Source organism: Parastagonospora nodorum (assembly GCF_000146915.1).
Source record: "Parastagonospora nodorum SN15 chromosome Unknown scaffold_1, whole genome shotgun sequence".
NCBI lineage: Eukaryota > Fungi > Ascomycota > Dothideomycetes > Pleosporales > Phaeosphaeriaceae > Parastagonospora > Parastagonospora nodorum.
Window position 1 is genome coordinate 465,748 of NW_001884549.1, and position 19,460 is coordinate 485,207.

The 19,460-nt window shown below is 53.2% G+C and overlaps 12 protein-coding genes across 12 annotated transcripts; 7 read left to right on the plus strand and 5 right to left on the minus strand.

Annotated features, from left to right (window-relative positions):
- Positions 1–110: 110 nt before the first annotated feature.
- On the plus strand, positions 111–743 carry SNOG_00201 (hypothetical protein; the record flags this gene model as incomplete). The annotated part of the gene is made up of 3 exons (XM_001790842.1): positions 111–375; positions 422–673; positions 694–743. 3 exons carry the CDS (start codon positions 111–113, stop codon positions 741–743), a joined length of 567 nt encoding a protein of 188 aa, XP_001790894.1.
- Positions 744–857: 114 nt separating this feature from the next.
- SNOG_00202 (hypothetical protein) lies at positions 858–1,361 on the minus strand (the record flags this gene model as incomplete). The annotated part of the gene is made up of 1 exon (XM_001790843.1): positions 858–1,361. The coding sequence occupies one exon, from the start codon at positions 1,359–1,361 to the stop codon at positions 858–860; it is 504 nt and encodes a 167-aa protein (XP_001790895.1).
- A 1,249-nt stretch (positions 1,362–2,610) lies between these two features.
- On the plus strand, positions 2,611–3,548 carry SNOG_00203 (hypothetical protein; the record flags this gene model as incomplete). Its single annotated transcript, XM_001790844.1, has 3 exons — positions 2,611–2,747; positions 2,980–3,315; positions 3,362–3,548. 3 exons carry the CDS (start codon positions 2,611–2,613, stop codon positions 3,546–3,548), a joined length of 660 nt encoding a protein of 219 aa, XP_001790896.1.
- A 185-nt stretch (positions 3,549–3,733) lies between these two features.
- SNOG_00204 (hypothetical protein) lies at positions 3,734–4,112 on the plus strand (the record flags this gene model as incomplete). The annotated part of the gene is made up of 2 exons (XM_001790845.1): positions 3,734–3,760; positions 3,975–4,112. 2 exons carry the CDS (start codon positions 3,734–3,736, stop codon positions 4,110–4,112), a joined length of 165 nt encoding a protein of 54 aa, XP_001790897.1.
- A 64-nt stretch (positions 4,113–4,176) lies between these two features.
- On the plus strand, positions 4,177–6,971 carry SNOG_00205 (hypothetical protein; the record flags this gene model as incomplete). Its single annotated transcript, XM_001790846.1, is given in 6 exon segments — positions 4,177–4,694; positions 4,745–4,881; positions 4,937–5,858; positions 5,876–6,009; positions 6,149–6,827; positions 6,881–6,971. The coding sequence occupies 6 exon segments, from the start codon at positions 4,177–4,179 to the stop codon at positions 6,969–6,971; spliced, it is 2,481 nt and encodes an 826-aa protein (XP_001790898.1).
- A 1,071-nt stretch (positions 6,972–8,042) lies between these two features.
- On the minus strand, positions 8,043–8,869 carry SNOG_00206 (hypothetical protein; the record flags this gene model as incomplete). The annotated part of the gene is made up of 2 exons (XM_001790847.1): positions 8,043–8,746; positions 8,800–8,869. 2 exons carry the CDS (start codon positions 8,867–8,869, stop codon positions 8,043–8,045), a joined length of 774 nt encoding a protein of 257 aa, XP_001790899.1.
- Positions 8,870–9,448: 579 nt separating this feature from the next.
- SNOG_00207 (hypothetical protein) lies at positions 9,449–10,105 on the minus strand (the record flags this gene model as incomplete). The annotated part of the gene is made up of 2 exons (XM_001790848.1): positions 9,449–9,524; positions 9,579–10,105. The coding sequence occupies 2 exons, from the start codon at positions 10,103–10,105 to the stop codon at positions 9,449–9,451; spliced, it is 603 nt and encodes a 200-aa protein (XP_001790900.1).
- A 325-nt stretch (positions 10,106–10,430) lies between these two features.
- Positions 10,431–10,832, minus strand: SNOG_00208 (hypothetical protein; the record flags this gene model as incomplete). The annotated part of the gene is made up of 1 exon (XM_001790849.1): positions 10,431–10,832. The coding sequence occupies one exon, from the start codon at positions 10,830–10,832 to the stop codon at positions 10,431–10,433; it is 402 nt and encodes a 133-aa protein (XP_001790901.1).
- A 672-nt stretch (positions 10,833–11,504) lies between these two features.
- SNOG_00209 (hypothetical protein) lies at positions 11,505–13,647 on the plus strand (the record flags this gene model as incomplete). The annotated part of the gene is made up of 5 exons (XM_001790850.1): positions 11,505–11,552; positions 11,647–11,887; positions 11,941–12,131; positions 12,185–12,296; positions 12,347–13,647. 5 exons carry the CDS (start codon positions 11,505–11,507, stop codon positions 13,645–13,647), a joined length of 1,893 nt encoding a protein of 630 aa, XP_001790902.1.
- Positions 13,648–15,824: 2,177 nt separating this feature from the next.
- On the minus strand, positions 15,825–16,197 carry SNOG_00210 (hypothetical protein; the record flags this gene model as incomplete). The annotated part of the gene is made up of 2 exons (XM_001790851.1): positions 15,825–15,982; positions 16,056–16,197. The coding sequence occupies 2 exons, from the start codon at positions 16,195–16,197 to the stop codon at positions 15,825–15,827; spliced, it is 300 nt and encodes a 99-aa protein (XP_001790903.1).
- A 360-nt stretch (positions 16,198–16,557) lies between these two features.
- SNOG_00211 (hypothetical protein) lies at positions 16,558–17,800 on the plus strand (the record flags this gene model as incomplete). Its single annotated transcript, XM_001790852.1, has 1 exon — positions 16,558–17,800. Exon 1 carries the CDS (start codon positions 16,703–16,705, stop codon positions 17,798–17,800), a length of 1,098 nt encoding a protein of 365 aa, XP_001790904.1. The 5' UTR covers positions 16,558–16,702.
- An 847-nt stretch (positions 17,801–18,647) lies between these two features.
- SNOG_00212 (hypothetical protein) lies at positions 18,648–19,310 on the plus strand (the record flags this gene model as incomplete). Its single annotated transcript, XM_001790853.1, has 1 exon — positions 18,648–19,310. One exon carries the CDS (start codon positions 18,648–18,650, stop codon positions 19,308–19,310), a length of 663 nt encoding a protein of 220 aa, XP_001790905.1.
- Between the last annotated feature and the right edge of the window lie 150 nt (positions 19,311–19,460).

The following is a 19,460-nucleotide window of genomic DNA, read 5'->3' on the forward strand; positions in this document are numbered from 1 at the left end:
CGATCAAGGTATCCGTTCTAACAAGTCAAAAGAAACCCCCTCTCCGCCCAATCAGAAAAGGCAAAGCCACAGCACACTTTATTGCGTCCAATCTTAGAATTCTAAACAAAATGTCGACCTCCGAAACATCATCCTACACTCCGGACATCCCCTCCGAACCAGTCACAAAAACAACAGACACCATCCACATCGAGCTCACGCCCAACGACCTCGACTCACTAGCCGCAACACGCTTCGTCCGCTCTCCCTCCGCCGGCGCCACCGTCCTCTTCATCGGCACCACGCGCGACTCATTCAACGACAAAGCCGTCTCCTCGCTATCCTACACATCCTACGCGCCCCTCGCCATATCCACTCTGTACAAGATTGCCAGTAGTAAGTGCCCGACTACCACCTCGTAGCCGTGACTTAACCCAGCCAGATATTTTGACAAAGCATGCTTGTACCAAGATCGCAATCATTCACAAACTCGGCGAGTGTCCCATTGGCGAGGAGAGCATTGTTATTGCAGTGAGTGCGCCACACCGCAAGGCGGCGTGGTTGGCGGGCGAAGAGGCGCTCGAGGAAACGAAGGATAAGGCAGAGATTTGGAAGTTGGAGAGGTTTGAGGGTGGTGAGGGTGTTTGGAGAGCGAATCGGGATGGCAAGGTGGGTGAGAGGGTGGATGGGGGCAGTGCGTAGTGCGTAGTGCAGTTGCGGGCTTGCTAGGCCGCATCGAAGTCTTTGCCGACACAAATGTCTGAGTGGACGGGATAGGAACGCGACTGCTGTTGAATTGGGTATCATTTGCCTCTCATGCATCGGCTATGTCTTTTGTACACTACTCTTACAGCCATTATCATACATGTCAGGTATCGTTATTGGGACTTGTCGTCACTCCCATCCTTTTTGTCGTATTCTATGTGCATTTGCCCAGACGCTGCTATGAGCTCGGAGAGGGTCCTTGGTATATCGTCTTCGGATTTGTATATGCTGTCGTAGTTCAGCCGTCTCCGTAGACTCGCCTGTGCCTCTTTCAAGTTGGCAATGTCGAACGTCCACATGGCGCCACCTACGGCCATGATTCCGACGCTGGTGCAGTTCATCGTGGCGAGATTCAGAGCCTGTATAGCGTCCGAGAACGGACTGAAAAATTCGTGGGGGTTTGTATTCGGTTCGAAATATTTGGGCATCACGCGGAGTTGTCTCCTCCAGACAGCTTTGCGCGTTAACGCAGTCGTTGCTAGTAGACAAGCTCCCCCGAACAAGAATACGGAAAGCTGACGTAGCGATCGTTCCGACGTGATGGGTGTGCGCTCGTAAATCGTTTCGGGTCGCGGTGGTTGTGGAGCATCGACGGGTGTTGCCGCTGGGCGAGACATTATACAGAGGCTGGGAAGATTTGCAGGCTTTCCATGAGCTCATGTGAAGTAAACTGGAGGGATTTGGGTCAACTGATGCACGTTTGCACCATCAGACTGCCATGCTGTGGGTAGATGCGGACTCCCGAGCGGGTGTGAATTGGTAGAGAGGTTAAGTCCGTGTCTCAAACTTGTTGCGCAGACGATTTTCAGACGCCAAAGTTCTCGTGACGTTATGTATGAAGCCGATCTCGCTGAGGGTATGCAGCAATGGCGTGTAGATTGCGCGCGCATGTGGAGCACCGAAAAAGTTGGGATGAGAGCTTCCCCGACGGCTGAACTTCGGGCCGCACCCATTTGGTTGCCAGGCCTTTGTTTTCATCGCAACCATCTGCCACTTCACTCCATCAGCATCAATTTTTCGATGTGATCATCATCAAAACTAATAACAGTCTTCCCAAATCTCTCTGAAGAACTACGCTTGTTTCGCAGGCATGTACTCAGTCAGCCTACTGTGTTTGTTGCAGATATCATTGTGCACAACAAGTTCTGGTACACTACAACGTGCATATGCTCAAGTCCGCTCCGCAAAGAGTGGACTGCAAAGTCATGATGACACGACTCCTACTATCCTTTTCTACAGATTTCCAGTGCATAGAGAGTCGTTCGCAATATGGTTATGCTGGTTCTCCGGTCAATTAGTGCGGCTCACGATATGGATACAATTAGAGCACTAACATGTGATACATCAGTCCGCCGATCGTTCCACGGGACTATGTTGCTCTCTGAGGGAAATTATCAGTTACTATGCATGGCGACAACTTCTGGCTCATTCTTCTGGCTTTGATCGATGGCATGGTTGCTTTACGTCACCTCTGTAAGAAGTCCTCTGAGGTCATGACTATCGACCTTCAAATGCAAAGTCATGTTAGGATAATGTTCAGGAACCTCCATCTGCATGCACTGCCTACTTGGCTCAGTAGTGTATCTTCGCAGACGATCTAGTGACCACATATCCGGGTACCTGGAGATGAAGTGGAGATCGACTGCGCCAGATAGCAATCCATTGTATGCCGCGTCAGCTTTCCAGCGTGAGGCACCAGTATGTCATCACACTTTGAGGTGGAAGTGGTGTGCTATAAAATCAACAGCCATCCCGTCCTCTTGACAAGATTATCGACATCGGTAGCTTGAGTATTCACACCAGTACAATCGTTGACATTTGGCTATCCCAACATCCAGTCTTTCGCTATCAACAAAATCACTCAAGATGCTTCTTACCAACGCTTTTGTGTCTCTCGCGGCTCTCGCCTCCTTTGCTGCAGCTCTACCGGGAGGTGATTGGTCCGGCCACAGGAGCTCTGAGAAGGAGACACCATCATACACCCAATACTCTGAGGAGGAACCGTCATATACCCATTATTCTGAGGAAACCCCGTCGTACACTCATTATTCCGAGGAAACACCGTCCTACAACCACTACTCCGAGGAGACTCCATCCTACACTCACCATTCTGAGGAGACTCCATCCTACACTCACCATTCTGAGGAAACCCCTTCGTACACCTATCCAGCTGAGGTGACTTCCTGTTCTTCTGGTAGGGCAAACATCTCTGGAAGCTATGTGCACAATTGACAGTATCGCAGAGATTGTAACGAAGACAAGTGTCTACGAGAAGCCCACTACTTATACAACCACGAAGACTGTCGCCATTCCTGTCACCACCGTTGCCGAGTACCCCGAGACCTTTGCAACTGCAGTTGAGTATACAAGCACGGGATACTCCACAAAGGTGAGAATTACTGCAGTACAGTTCGTGCATCAGCTGACAGCATGTCAGACCTACACAGACTATGAGACCAAGGTTGAAACGAAGACTTATTCGACCGTTTCCGTCATCACCACCACTATCTACACTACCAAGGTTCAGAGCGATGTGAAGACAAAGACAGAGCTCAAGACCGTGCCGTACACGTAAGTCCACATTCGAGGCCCAGTGGATTCTGCTCACCGATTCCAGCTCTGTCGACACCAAGTATTCGACGACCGTCAAGAACTACGAGAAAACGCATGTGACTAGCACAGCCAGCACTGCCGTTTACACGGAAACCTCGAAGGTGCCAATCACATCTTTATACTTCGAAACAAAGACGGCATGCGAGACTAAGCCTTGCACGACCAAGGAAGGATACGGCGACGGCTATTAGGTTGGACTCAATGGTGCGGAAGGGAGGCTGAAGTAATACGAAGTTGGCAAGTCATGAATGGGCTGGGCTGTGACACACTCCTTGTAGTTGCTTGCGCGTGGCGCGAAACATGTAGATGACGAAACATTGAACTCAAATCGGCCGCGGGACAAATGCAAATTGGCCATGATCTGTGAGTCGCAAACATGTCTAGAACGCGTCACAAGTCGCTGGTGTGACAGTCGTTGAGTGTTGGTGAATCTGATCTCGAAGATGCCGTCATAGCTCGGGCCGTTTTGTCGATCACGCCGCTACCCACGTGTTATCTCCGTCCCCGCCCTGCTCTTACAACGCGTCGAATGACCGCGACACAGTCAGCCATTCATTCACTTCTCGGAATAACAAGAAGCCGAACACTAGCTGAGCTCAGCACTAGACTTTCCATAGTTACCCACCGAGACCATAACGACATTTGTCGCTCGACCAAGTGTACGCGGTGCCACGGTTGATGCTGTGTCTCACTTGTCACCATCACGCTTCCCCGACATTCGCTTAGCCGACGATCGCGCTCCCACGGTTGCATAAGATAGAGGACGGACAGTATTGGGCGAGTGAAGGATGATCAGTACAGCGATACAATAAGGGCAAGATGAGTGGGGACTGGGGATATGGCACTCTATTGAAGATATTTGTTTGGGGCTATCTTCTAGGAGGTCTGACGCTCTTACCGGCCGTCGCCGCGCTGGCGTGGTTCTGGTTCACTGCAGAAGTCAAGCATGAAGGCCTCGAGCAACCACAGACTGGAGACATTTCGGGCCACCGGAGGCAGTCCAATGGCTCGACTCACAGCAGGCATGGCAACGACAACAGTTTGGGAGTGGGACTGGACGAGGAGATCCTGAAGAAGCTGAAGAGGCGGACAGATGAGCCGGATACCTTTGCTGGCTATTTTGCTGTGTGCCGCGAATATGTTCCGGGCGGCGTCAATGGCAAACCCCCGGACCGCACCACACCCGCTGGTGCAGTTGTATCAATGGAGAGTCCCAGTGTTTATCAGTCCATGTACAGGAGCATATTCGACAGAAACAAAGCTGCAAGCCCTTCTATTGATGCTGCAGCGAATGCCAGGAACAAGAAAGCACGAAACGTCTTCTATGTAGTGCTACGGTATTGTCCAACCCTTCCACTGCAGCCAGAGAGACTCTGACACAAAATAGACTTGGCCACCTCATGCTCTACGACAACGAAGACCAGATCGAAGTCCGCCACGTCATTTCCCTCGCCCACTACCGTACCGATGTATACGCTGGGGGAGAAAAGATACCTGAGGGAGAACTGTGGATCAAGCGAAACTGTACGCTCACACTGTGTTGCGCATTCAACTGAAGCTGTAATACTTACATTTACAGGCATTCGACTGGTTCAAGACCATGAGGGCGACATTGCCGATGAGACCAAGTCCTTCTACCTCTTCTCCGACAACTGCTCGGAGAAGGAAGACTTCTATCACGCTATGCTGCAAGCCCAGGATCACCACCCTGACCACACAGATCGTGGTACCCACCCGACTCCCCTCAAGTTCGATACTCCGGACCTCGTAAAACTGGTCCAGCAGTTACATGCTTCGGAAGAGAACCTGCACACTCGATGGATCAATGCCTTGATAGGCAGAGTATTTCTTGGGCTTTATAAGACCTCGCAGGTCAAAGACTTTATTGCTAACAAAATCACGAAGAAGATCGCCCGTGTGCCTAAGCCAGCGCTCATCAGTAGCGTCACCTTGCGATCTATCGACATGGGCACTCTGCCACCCTTCCTCACGAATCCGAAACTGAAAGAGCTCACAGTCGACGGCGAACTTGTTGTGGAGGCAGACATTAGTTACAAGGGCAACTTTCGCATCGAAATTGCAGCCATTGCACGAATAGATCTTGGTGCTCGCTTCAAGGCGCGGGAGGTTACTCTCGTACTGGCCACTATCCTCAAGCGGCTCGAGGGGCATTTGCTCATCAGAATCAAACCTCCGCCTAGCAACAGACTCTGGATAACGTTTGAAACCCCACCGCGAATGGAAGTGTCAGCCGAGCCGATTGTGAGCTCACGGCAGATCACGTACGGCGTCATACTCCGCGCGATCGAAAGTCGTATTCGAGAAGTCGTCAATGAAACCCTAGTTCTACCCAATTGGGACGACATGCCGTTTACTGACACCCTCGCGCAAGTCATAAGAGGAGGCATTTGGGAGGATGATATGAAAGAAAAAGAACAGGATACGCAGAAGGCACATCAAGACGACATCGCTCTGGAAAACGCGACTATAGATGCCGAGAGGCTTGACGAGAAGGCAGACGCTGCTTCACATTTATCAATACCATCAAGCATCCACTCAGAAAGCTCTACGACAGGCACATCGTCATCTGCCGAATTCCGAACATCATCTGCCAGACCACGGCCAATGCGATCAAGCTCATCAGCTGCACAAGTGCATTTGGATTCGGCAAATGCATCCGCTGAAATACTTCTCGAACGTGAGAGCTTAACACCGACGAGCGTCAGGTCACTTCCACTCAACTCGCCGATGAAGTCGCCTTTTCAATCCGATAGGGCTAATTCAATAGCAGCTTTCGCAAGCACATCTGAAGAAGATGCTTCGCTACCTTCGTTGTCTGCGGAAGCTTCTGATTCTCCTTCACGCGCAACTGCAGCCATGGACAATCTCCACGCACGGGCAAAATCGAGAGAGCTGACCGCAGAAGATATCGCATCCGCTGCAGCAGCTGCCGCGGCCGCGACCAGTGCACACGCGTCGGCAAAGAAGACGACATTCAATCAGTCTCTCAACACCGCAACGGCAGCCGCAAGAAACTGGCTAACATCAAAACAAAACGCCCAAACAGCTCGCAGAGCCATCAATTCCAACCACCAAAGAAACACCAGTACAGACGTCCGGCCCATGACTGCTGAAGGCCCCAAAATCGACATCGAACCTACACCAGACACACCCCCTTCCCGCCCAGAACTCCACACTGCATTCTCCAAATCCCACACCGAACCCATGGGCCGAGGTCAACCCCTTCCACCACCGGGCACACCTCTCCCACGCCCCGAAAAGCGCCAAACATGGGCCATCCCCGCCGCTGCCTCGACCTTTGCCAACATCGCCAAGCGCAGACCCGTCAGCAACACAGGCCTCAACGAAAAGCGCAGCAAAGAACACTTGCACTCCGCCAACGCTACGCCTCAGGCTGCGTATTTCCCTGAGGGTACAGACATGGCGCGCAGCACGTCGGACGACTCGAGGCAAGTCCCGCGTCGCAAGTCGGAGGCTGCTAGCTTAAGCTCATCGAATTCAGTGGTGGCGCCTCCGCCGTTGCCCAAGAGGAGGCAGAGACAGCCGAGTCTGCAGCACAGGCGGCGGGGCAGCCAGATATCGCTGGGTGGTGAGGATGGAGGGGAGGGGGAAGGCGTGTTTGTGGTTGAGGCGCCGGTTGCAGAGGGGAGTGTGCTATCGACGCCGGTTGAAGATGGGGCGAGAAGAAGGTTTGATGGTGATGGTGATAGGGCGAGTGCGAGAGCGTCGTTGAGGTCGGAATCGAGTTCGGATAGGGCGGAGGTTGGGGTTGTGAAGTAACAGAGTCTTGGTAGTGCTATCAAATGTATTTTAAATCCATAAAGCGGATTAATAAAGCTAACTTATCCGTCAACTCCCTCAGTTCCTTGATCTGTTCCAGCGATCTTTTCAGCCCCCCTTGGCCACAGCGTCTGCAGCTTTCTTCACAGATGCTTGCTGTCCAGCTGCCGGGTTTGCCTCTGTCAACCCCGGCCTATTCTTCAGCTCTTTCGCCGTCTCCTGCATCGCATGGTGATCTGATTTAACGATGCCTATCTTTTGGTGCGGCGTCAGCGCTGATCCCGGCGCGTCGCGTAGCTTTCTGCGAACCTTGAGAAACGCATGATTGAACTCGGAGGATGTGTATGTACACCCCGCCGTATCTAATTTCTGGATTACGGATAGCATCGAAAAGGAAGGCGTAGTATTCGCTAGCACTTCAGGCACGTGGGTGGAACGTACGGGCATCGATTTGGCGGCTTCATGCGCAGCTTTTTCTGCTTCGATTAACTCCGAGTGAAACGGCACAGCGTGCGTAGCTGAACTAACCAAAGGTTTTCGCGAGCTTTAACATGCTCCGCTCCATCGCCTGGTATACGTCGTTCATGGAATCATTTATCGTCGCCACAATGACGCCGCAATGGTGCCGGTCGTTCTACAACTCGGGCATGTTTTCTGTGACCTCACGACACCAGCTGGCCATCTTGTCCATAAGGAAACGAAGGGTATTAACTTCGGATCCTTTTTGTTTGGTGACGCCTTCGAAGTCTGTCGAGCATCGTGCAAAATCAGTGCATACTCAGGGTTGATATGGGCAGAATGAACGCACAAGGCACCATCTGCGGATTCATGCGTCGAACTTCATCAGCAGTGTTGAAGAGCTCGTTGTTCTCGGCCTAGAACTCCTACTTCACTAGTATATTTCGGAGCTGGTGTCGATGGTGGTGGCCTTTCTTCCTCATCGGCCAGCGCAACGCGGCGGCCTGTTCGGCCGGGAACAGAGACCGATAAAACTTCAAGTCAGCTTCCATAGTTGCGGTCTCGTTTTCGGCATATTCCTCTGCGCCTGTGCATATGCTCTGCAGCATTGGTAGCCACTTGTCGGGTTCGAGAGCGCCCCAGCTTTGCACTCCCTTCATTTGTGATGAGTAGGTATAGATCCTGTTTATCATCTTCTGGACTTCTGCGATGGAATGGGGCTTGCAGGCCTGCTCTGGCCACTTGCAGCGCACTCGTATATTCGGGGGCGGTCTTCTCACAGGCGGTACTCGATACGCTATGGGTTCGATCGATGGTCCGGCATTCGAGGTTGGAGGACAACCAGTCAATATACTGCGTTGTTCCGGCAGTGACTCCGCCTGAGGCTCCTCACTCCTTTCCGTCGGTACAGTGGGTTCGTCTGTCTGCTCAGTAACATTTGCCCGCTGTTTCCCCTTCTTCTCAGTGAGCGTCCTCTTCCCAATCGCCGCACCGAGCCCAGCAGCGTGCTTGGCTTCCGCGACTATCATCTCCCCTGGTTCAAATACCGTTCTAGCCATCTCTTCCTCCGATGCACCCTCGCGGACAATCTGCGTAATGTCGAGTTCTGCCCTTTGCCATTCGATCCATCCTGTTTGGACTCGGTCTCGTGTGCGTGTGTGATTCGCTCTGTTCCGACGTTACTTTCGCGTGCGCTCGATGCTACGGTGGCGGACAGATTTTTCTTCTTGTTGTTTTTGTTTTGGCGTGCCATGATGCTAGCAGTGGCGGTAGATGATAGCGATAGTCAATACTATGCGGTAAAGAATCGTTGTTGTGATGAATGATCTTGATGTATGGTGAGTGAAGCTTGTTTGCAGGTGGGAAGAGGATCTGTTCGCTTGGCATGAGTCCATCGGAGTAGGTGCGATGAGTGTGCAAAGAGTTGAGAAGGGGTGAGGGAATGCGGAAGGTGCGTTTGGCTGGAGGCTTGCAAGGAAGGCACCCAATATCGAACACGACATGAGAGTTTCAACAGAGATCATGCTTCCGAGATTGTCACGTGAAGTACCTACTCCGCAACCCTGATTATAGCAAGCAAACGCTGCCGCTACGGTTTCTTCCCCCACATGACCCTCATAGCTGTATGGTTCCTCCATGCCACCGGCGCCAACGCTCGGTACCGCAATGCATAGTATTTCTCCATATCAGTGCCTTCTCTCGGTCTCCAATATGGCAGATACTGGTCCAGCTGCTTGCGCTCTCCGAAAGCTGGGTGATCATGCACTCGTGGTGACGGGCTCACAAGAGCTTCGAGCCTCCACACCGTGTAGTCTTCTGCGATGGCGGCTTTCTAGTCCGGTCCGAGGAGTGTGGCGAGGTTTTCGGGTGTGTCTTGGCCAGTGGCGATGAGGCGGAAGACAGGGTACCTGAGAGGGGAGGTTTAGTACATGCATGCAACGGGAGAAAGGGCGCGGACACACTTTATGCCCAAGCTCACAAGATGAGAACTGCGTTGGGTTACGGGGAATAGCAAGCGTAAACGGAGGGCCAGTGACCGTGCTTCGGGCGTATAGGGGGCGATACGGTGCCAGTAGTACAAAACGCTTATAGCATGCGCACCGCCGAGCGGACCGTGGCTGTCGATATCGCTAGGTGCTGTTTGCGTGACAAAATCTATACAGACATCTGGTTGGGTGGAAGGCGTGTGTGACTGTTCCTTAACGGTGTACTCATCGCTCTTGGGGAGAAGACCCCTATCAGATGCATCCAAGCCTGTGCCAAGCTGCTTTGATTGACGGTCCGGTAACATTTGGAGAGAGGGTGTGTCGCTTGAAGGAGAAGAATTGGCAACTTGGCTTGCCCATACGACGACTTCATTGAGCTTCTCATTTCTTCCCCACTTGAGCAGCAGTCTTCCGTTTGTTGATGTCTCCTGGATCCTCTCTCGCCGATTGAGGGGTCGGACGGGCCCGGTGTGGCGGATCCGAGCATGAGCGTGAGTGGACATGATGGTATTAATGATAGTGCTGTCGTGGAAGAATGTGGCGCATCAGAAGCGAAGGTGAAGGGACGAAGTGATGGATTGGAGTAGCAAAAGTACAGTGGCTGATGCTCGAGAATCTTCCTACGTCAGGCCTCTCCTGTCTCTCCTGCCTCTCTTGCCTCGTTCAAGCTGGCAGCCGCTCAGTGTTTATCCTCGGTGGGCAGAGGCAGGTGCGCGACACTAGTGCGCTGGGAGACGGCGGTCCACGTGCTCGTCTATGCTTCCCACTGCGACACGACATGCGCTTTTCCATTGATCTTGTTATATACCGCACTGTGCACGCCTGTGCTCACTCCATCTTCACATTGGAAAAGTCCATCTCGGGATGCTGCGCCTTGAACTTCTCCAAGAGGTCCAGCTTCTTCTGCTCGTCGCTGGTGGGCTTGCCTGCCTCCTTCTGGCGCTGGTCGAACATCATCTTCTCGACCATGCCCCGCGTCTCGCCGTCCAGATCTCCCAGCTTGCTGTTCTCGGGCTGGATCTTGCTGGTGTCGATCTTGGGCGCCGAGGTGATGACATGCGCCCACCACTCCAGCTGGTTCTGCTTGTCCAGGTGGATTTCAATGTCTTTGCCCGTGTTGGTGGGGGAGAGGGTCCATGTAGAGTCGTCGACGCGGATGGCATGGGGGAGTTCGCCCTGTGAGGTGAGCTCGTCAGTCAGGTTCACGGCTGCACATGCATGGCGGCGCATACATCAATGAAGGGCTCCTGGCCCTTGATGCCGACCTTGAGCGTGTTCCTGCCAATCTTGACGTCGAGCGTCCTTGCCCTTGTACTTGGCGTCGATGCCAATGGTGATGTCGATGTCGAGGATCCTCTGATGGTCATTGGTCCCATTTGTAGCGGCCAGCGCCGCCTGCTCGGCCTTTTCCTTTGCGAGTGCCTCGGCGTCGGCCTTCTTCTTGTCTTCGGGCGGAGGTGAGCCTGCCATGGCGTGCGTGTCTAGTTCACGTGATTTGTTGGAGACGGCGGGTGTTGGTGGTGGGGGCTTATGTGCTTATGTTTGGTGTTTCGTTTGGCAGCCTGCACCTTGAATGTTCGGGCCGTGGAGGGGGTGTTTGGCGTGGGCGCGCTGGGCATCATCATCATACGCAACTGCCACTCTGCGCCTCATTACCCTCTCCGGCCCGGATCTACAGCTAATTGACGACGTGCCGGCCTGCCGCCCTCTGCGCGACAGCTTCACCTCTATTGATAACAGAACAGCGTCTCTCTCTCCTATTCATTGCTATTCACCGCCATGCCGCGATAGAAGCCGCGAAGCTCCAGCAACAGCTACACAGAAACAACCACCCCGGGGCATCCACACCCAACCGCAGCGCCCCTCCGCAGCGCACTGCCCGAGAAAGAGCCTTAAGGAGACATGGCGAGCTCATTCGAAAAGAGCGTCAAAGGCGGCACCAAGATCAAGGTAGGCATGCGCTGTCCTCTCCAGATCCCGTCGCAACGCTACACAGCACACTCTGGGAAGGGTCCATGACAGGCCGACTGACACGCACGTGTAGCTTGCCGCCCCAAAGTCCAAATACGTCGAGCATATCTTGGTCGCCACGCACGCGGGAGAAGCCGGCGTCGCGGAGATATTTCGCGCCCTCACCAACCGCCTGCGCGACTCGACGTGGACCATTGTCTTCAAGAGCTTGATCATTGTGCATCTTATGATACGGGAGGGCGAGCCCGAGGTCACGCTCCGCTACCTGTCGCAGAGCCCCCAGCGAAAACTGGCAATCAATTCCTTCACGCAGGGTATGTCATGATGCACCTCATTCACCGAGTCGGCTGCTGATGCGGTGCGACAGTCCAGACCCAAGGCCACAACATCCAGACCTACTCGGACTATCTGCTTAGGCGCGCAATCGAGTATGGCACGACCAAGGTGGACTATGTGCGTGGTGGAGAAGGGCGGCTCAAGCGCTTGACCATCGACAAAGGCCTCCTGCGCGAGGCAGAGAGCGTCCAGGATCAGATCCGATATCTGCTCAGGTGCCAGGTACAGCCGACATGCATGAAGCAGACTTCAAGCGCTGACGCCGAGTGATGCAGCCTTTCGATGATGAGCCCGAGAACGAAATTACCCTGACGGCTTTCCGACTGCTTACCATGGATCTGCTGGTGCTGTTCCATGTGTCAAACGAGGGCACCATCAATATTCTGGGTGAGTAGGCCCCCCGCTTGCAAGCGCCCCGGTACTGATCCTGTGCTTAGAGCGCTACTTCGAACTTTCGAAGCCCGATGCGACTCGCGCCCTCCAAATCTACCGGATATTCGTAAAACAGACAGACGCTGTGGTGCAATACCTCAGTTTGGCCCGATCGCATGAGCATTCGACAAGGTTGGAAATACCGAAAATCAAGCACGCACCCACTAGTCTGGCGGCATCGTTGGAAGAATACTTGAACGACAAGGACTTTGAGATCAACCGCCGGCAGTACCTTGCGGAGAAGGAGGCGAAGAAGAACGGCGGAAAGGCGACAAACGGAGGAAGCAGACCACAAGAATCGAAACCTGTGGCGCAGACCACGCCTGCAAGCCAGCCAGCACCAGCGCAACCGCCGCCAAATGCAAATGCGCCCTTGATTGATCTATTTGCGTCCATCGAAGACAACCAGCAAACCATGGCTACTCAGCCCATGATGCAACAGCAGTATCCGCAACAAACTGGTCTTCAACAACAGGGCTTCCAAGTGCCCCAGCAGACTGCTAACATGGGCTTCCAACAACAGCAGCAACCTTTCAGCCCTACAGGTGGCCAAGGGACGAACCCTTTCCAAATGCAGCAACAACCGCAAGCGCCACAAATGCAGATGCCGCCACAACCCATCCAAACACAATTTACTGGAGCTGGCTTTGGCGGATATACACCGCAGCCCTTCAGTCCGCAAAATACGCTGGCTCCGATACCTCAGAGCGGCATGCCCGACTTTTCACAGCAACAAGTGCAGCAGCACATGCAAATACCCACAATCGCTGAGCCACTACAGCCCCAACAAACTTCCACGAACCCCTTCCGCCAGTCTATGCTACCCAGTCTAACTGGCGCTGCCGAAACCAATCTTTTGAACAGCTCGACTGGTGCCAGTTCATTGAACAGGCAATCAACTAACCCATTCGCGAAGCCCAACACTGGGTTTGCACCATCACAATCGCCCGTCAACTCTTCACCTTTCGCTCAGCCTAATGCTCAACCATCACCTTTTGCGCCAATGCAACAGCCTTCGCAATTACAGCCTATGCAGCCCATGCAGCCCATGGCCACAGGTACAAACCCTTTCGCAAGGCAGCCTTCGCCTCAGAGCGCTACATCGTCACAAGGTGGTTTGACTGTCAACGCGACTGGAAGCACAAACCCCTTCCGGCAGAGCGCGTTTGTAAACCAGCAAACGGGCCAAGGGTGGCAAAGCACTGGACAAGGAACTATTGGAGGGATGGATCTGAACCAAGTCCCAACCACAAACATCTTCCCACGGCCGGGACAGCAACAACAAACGCAGAACTTCCTTGGTTGACCGTCGAGGCAGATCAGTGGTCCGTTCTTTTGCGCTGGCGTTCGTTGGGCAAACACTTTCTCTTTTTCTCTTTTTCGAGGTCGGAGCTCCACTATCTAAACTGAGCTGCAGGAAACGCATTGATGGGACTGCTGCTGGATAATGAACGGGGCGGGAGATGAGGACTTTGCAGGAAAGAATTGCTCGCGAGAGGCATCTTGGGAGCAGCCACGGTACTTTATCGATAGTCTTTCTCCCAGACCAGTCCGTCAGCATCGGGCGCGTAATTTCCAATAAACATTAATATCGTCCATGATTGTTTTGCGTGGGACGAATGCTTGATGCACCTATGCGAAAGGAAAAAAAATCAATCTCTCGCATCGACGACGTTCGAGGGCCACCACCAACATACCAACATGCCAACAACAGTTACCTAGCTCTACGTTTCGTCCGCCGCTCGCGCAGCGCATAAAAAAGTAAACCTCAATCTAATACCAACCGGAGATTTTCCTGCTTTTGCAAAGTCTTGGAAGAGCGTTTCAGGTATAGATTACCAAGACCGCGGGGGCAAGCGATGTGGGAAATGAAATCTAGTGTGTAGTCCCTGGCTGATGGGTAGAGTGTGATGTGGTTTGCGGGGAAAGGGAGGGGAGGGGAGGGTAGAGTACATGGGGGTCCATGTATGGGTGGGCGTGGTTGGGAGGAGGGGAGGGGAAGGGAGGGATTGCAGATGAGTGTTGTCGTACGAGAAGGTGCATAGTGCGGCGGAGTGGGATTTGTGGGTACGTCTTGGGGAGTGTGTGAATTGGACGAAAGTACACTGGTAGACGGAGGTGGGTGGCGGGAGCAAATGCCTTGGTGGAATGGTGGATGGTATTCCACGACGTGTTTGGCAAGTCGATCAGGCGAGGTGGATGATGCCATCACGAGGTACGCAACTCTTGATTCTGCTGCTAGTTTGCAGTGCCGTTGCAATACAGGGGCCATGTATTCTGATAATGAAAGTGCATCGGTGCGGTGTAGCGGTCATGCCGGCCCTTGTTGAGTTGCTCCGCGCGTCGATGGGCTGATCAGACGCGTGCGAGAGGTTCGTCTTCGGCGCGTTTTTTGTGAGTAGAGACGAGAGTGGAAAGATGGGTCGAACTAGATGGATGTTGACAGGCCGGGATTATGCTGCTACTGTAACGGCATGCACTTCCATCTGCTCGCTTCCTCCAATGCCGATGAGGTCGCGGGGAAGGCTTTTCGCCCTTGCTGTACTTAATTGCCTTACGGAATACGATGCACAAGGAACCCCAGGAGCAGCTCTATACAGAATCTAAAAAGTCCAACAGCCGCTCCTTCCGAGTCGCATAGGACGCGGAGCTATCGCGGCGCTTTTCCACCTGGGCAGTGAAGGAAAAGAATACCCCGTAGGAATCATTGCTTCGTATTGTAAATCTTTCTCGATGCACTTGCAACTATGATCATGTTTCTTGCCGCTCTCCGAGCATCGACGTGCGCCGTTACGCAGATGGTCGCGCCCTATTGGCGTGATGATGTTTCGAAATAGCGCTGGGGGCTTTTTTTGACTCTGACTCCACTTGCCGGTTTACTGCCGCTGAAACATTTATGCCGCTGAAATCCAGGAGCGCTGCATACCGGAAGTTGTGCTTGATGTCTGCGCGCTTAGGTTCAGGTAATGAACAGGACTTGATGGGCTGTTAGGCTGGCACTTTCGATGGCAGACGTGACCGTGGAATCTCTTTGATGTAAAAGTCCCACTTCTGGATCTGATACTTCTTCGCGTAATGCTGCTCGATCGGATGAGCTGATCGGCTGCATGATGATATTCACATTCCCATGCAAACGGTGCATTAACTGAGACCACATACGACCGGACTGGGTTCCACAGCTGTGGGTAGCTCTATCGTATCCACGTCTGCGCTACTACCAACACGAAGGGGATGAGCTTGGCAAACTTGATGTTCGCTCTCGATCCTTCGAAAACAGTCACGGACTATACTCTGAGGTCTGTCTCGCTGAATCTCTCCATCGCATCTGCATCTGCCGAAGGCCCATGCTTAATGGGAACTATGATGTCTTGTCATGTCAGTCTGACTTCTGAGCGTTCCTCGGGCTAGCAATTGATGCGGTCCTGCTGTTCTGAAACTTGGAGGTCTCCACAGATAAGTCCTGGTTGGGAGCGGGACTTTTGTCTAGGTAGCGAAGGAGGCGAAAGCCATCGTACCCATCTCGACAGCATTGAGCTTCATAAGCCAAGACCTCCGTTCCGTGTTCTGAGGCAGCGAGACGCTCGAGACACGCCTCTTGGCAGTGAGCATGGGATTGATGTGGAGTTGGCAGACCTCGGGAACTAGTGTTTGACAGTTTTCCCGCCAGAATTGTCCCGCGCCAGAACAGCACCAGCTAGCAACAACACGGCCTACCCACATGTGGAATAGGCACATAGCATGTCAAACAACCCCCAATGGGATGCAACGGAGGCCGAGATCTCAGCGGGTCCTTGAACACGGTGGGATTGCCAGAATCGGGTGCCAAGATCTGATTCCGCGATGCATAACAGCCCATTGTCGCCTATAGAGTACCATAATCCACCAACCACAGGAACATTACCGGATCAGTCGAAGCGGCAAGGTCGAGGCACCCGTATGATGGTAGGGTCAATGACACCATGCGACCAGGCGCTCGGTACTTGGGTATCAGCAGCCCAGGATGTCTGAGGCGTGGACCTCGCTTCGTCCCGCGCAATCTCATTCGAGACCACCAAGGATACGATGGGGAATCAAACAATCGAGGACCTGTTTCAAAACAGTGCAACAGCAGAGCTAGACGCTGTGTGGCGTCTTGGCCGTTTGGCAACACTGAGGATGGCCGAAGTAGCGGTTGGTACCAAAGGTATAAGTAGAAAGAGCATCGCGACCACGGAGAGACCATCACTGCATCAGTTCACTTTCGCTTCAACCTTTCTACAGCTTGGTCTGTCATTCTTTTACATTCATTCCAGTCATTCGCTCGAATCAACCTTGCTTAGAAACACCTTCGTTTTCCACAACTCCAACAATCCCTCATCAAGATGCTCTACTCTACCACCACCGTCGCTCTCCTTGCGGGCATGATGCCCATGGCTTCTGCCCATTACTTCTTCGAATCGCTTGCTGTTAACGGCGTGGCTTCATCTGATTTCGTCCGGTCAAACACCCGACCGATAAGCTACATGCCTACCAAATGGATAAACTCCTTCGATAATACCACCCCTGACAGTATCGACTTCAGGTGCAATGTTGGAGCTACCAACAAGGGAGCGAAGGGCACTGCTAAGGTGAAGCCTGGAGACTCCCTCGACATGATCCTTGGTGTGAAGGCAAAGATGGAACACCCTGGCCCTGGCCAGGTCTACATGTCAAAGGCCCCTACCACTGCTGGTGCCTACGACGGCTCCGGTGAGTGGTTCAAGATCCATCAGGAGACTATCTGCAACCCAGCTGGCGACATCAAGAAAGATGCTTGGTGCACTTGGGCCAAGGACCGCATCTCCTTCAAGATCCCGCAGGGAATCCCTGACGGTGACTACCTCATCCGCTCTGAGCACATTGGCCTCCACGGCGCCCATGACCGCCAGGCTGAGTTCTACTACGGATGTGCTCAGGTCACTGTTTCCGGTGGATCTGGTACGCTCCCGAAGGGCGTGTTGATTCCTGGAATCTACAAGTCAACCGACCCTGAGGTAAACTTCAGCGTCTGGTCCGGCAAGAAGGACTACCCTGCTAAGGGTCCTGGTCCTGCTGTCTTCACTCCTGGTACTTCTACTACCCCTCCTACCGAGTCTTCTCCTTCGTCTGCACCGGTTCCCTCCAAGCCAGCCGCTTCAGCACCTGCTCCTTCAGCGCCTGCTCCTTCTGCACCGGCGCCTTCTGCACCGGCTCCTTCTGCACCGGCTCCTTCTGCACCCGCACCTGCACCTGCACCTCCCTCCGACGACGACTACCCCACTGACGACTACCCCACTGACGACTACCCCACTGACGACTACCCCACTGACGACTACCCCACCGGCGATGTTCCCTCCAAGCCTGCTGAGGTACCAGCTGCGCAGGCCAGCGCTGACCCCTCAAAGTGTGGCATGTTTGTCCGCCGCCATGCCCGCGACATCGCCAACTTCATTGGCTTGTAAACACGCCATTCTGTATCACTATTATCTTTGATATGGCACGATAAAAAGGAGACGAGCCTGAGATGACCTTTTTTTCCTCTTCTCAGTCAGCGAACGGTGTTTTTACCTTCTTGTATATGCTCAGTGAGCCCCATGTATCTATTATACCTACGCAATATGAGCGAACTCTACAGTTACCAACCTCTTCTCGCTTCATGCCTTGGAGTGACTTTACAGAGTAGTATCTGCCCTGACTAATCATTTCTGTATGCGGCTCTGTAGCAAAATTGGACGCGTGTTCGTGTTGCATCGCGGATTCGCCTTCCTATAGGCAACAGCTTACCGGCTACCAGGTGACTGTCAGGTACCCGTCTGACGGCGCCCTGAACATCGCCGCGCTTAGTGGCGAACATGCGAACACCAGCTTGCACGGCCTTCCAGTCATACACCACGAGCGTAATACGTCACCTGCACAAGAGGTGGGTGTTTTAAGCCTCAGAGGCTTTTCAGGCGTGCGACTTAATCGGGCGGTTTACGCAACGACCAGCCAATCAAAGCATCGAAAAATTCACCAGCCACCTGAGGCAGTGCTAAGGCAGGGATGTGCTCACGCGGCAGTGCCAAATGGTGGTATGGTGGATGACATTGATTTTCTGGGAGTTTGTAGGCAAGTGAAACATTTTGTGACTGATTATATATGTGACCTATGAAGGACTTGCACAGTTTGCTCGTTCTTTCATTGCTACCAGTATAAAGTCCTGTAAGTTTCTAACACTGAAGCACCATCTCATCAATACAAGTCGCATTCACTTTGGAATATTATCACACTCTTAAGGAACTTGACACGCCTTTGAGAGCTTCTGACACCATGTCTTACCTTCACCTCTCCCACATGCGCACACGAGAGCGCTCTCCTTCTCCACCACGACGCTCCATCATCCGTCGCGACACCAAGCGGTCTCGCTTCATCACTCTTACGGATGACGAAGACGATGGCCACGACGACTACCCATACTCCGCAAGCCACCGGCCAGTGAAGCCGTCTCGTGCCCTCACCATTCGCGACCAACCATCCCAACTCGAGCGCTACAACATCTGGAGCGACAGGAACAAAAGCAAAGAGCGCGATGAAGATAAGACCTACGAGCGTGTACGCTCCCACAGACACCGTGATGAAGCCCCCAACGCTGAAGAACACGACTTCCGCCTCAAAGTTGCAGCGACCTTGTCTCGCCCCCGACCATATTCTTCGCACCATCAACACCACGAAGTTCATGCTTGGCCCGGCGACATGTTCCGCCGCAAGGAGAAGTGGATTGATGAAGGCTGGGAGACGCGCGAGAGGTCTCGCTCGCGGTCGAGATCGCGGGAGGTTGTCGGGCGGAGGGACAGCTTCTGGGGTGATGGCGGGTTTTGGGGCGAGAGGGAGGAGGCGAGGGAGAGTGATGATGAGAAAGTGACAAGGTATCGCAAGATTAAGAGGACGAAGACAGAGGAGTGGACGCCTTTGCGAGGATGGCGCCGGATCTAAGATATTTTGGAAGTTCTTTGCTGGTATCCATGGTTTATTTTCCTCTGGCGCTGTTTCGCTTTCGTAACAGATTGTCGCTTTGTCTTTTCTCCTACATAGACTTTTGTGTTTGACTCGGGATATTTTGCGACTTAATGTTTGGACTCTTGG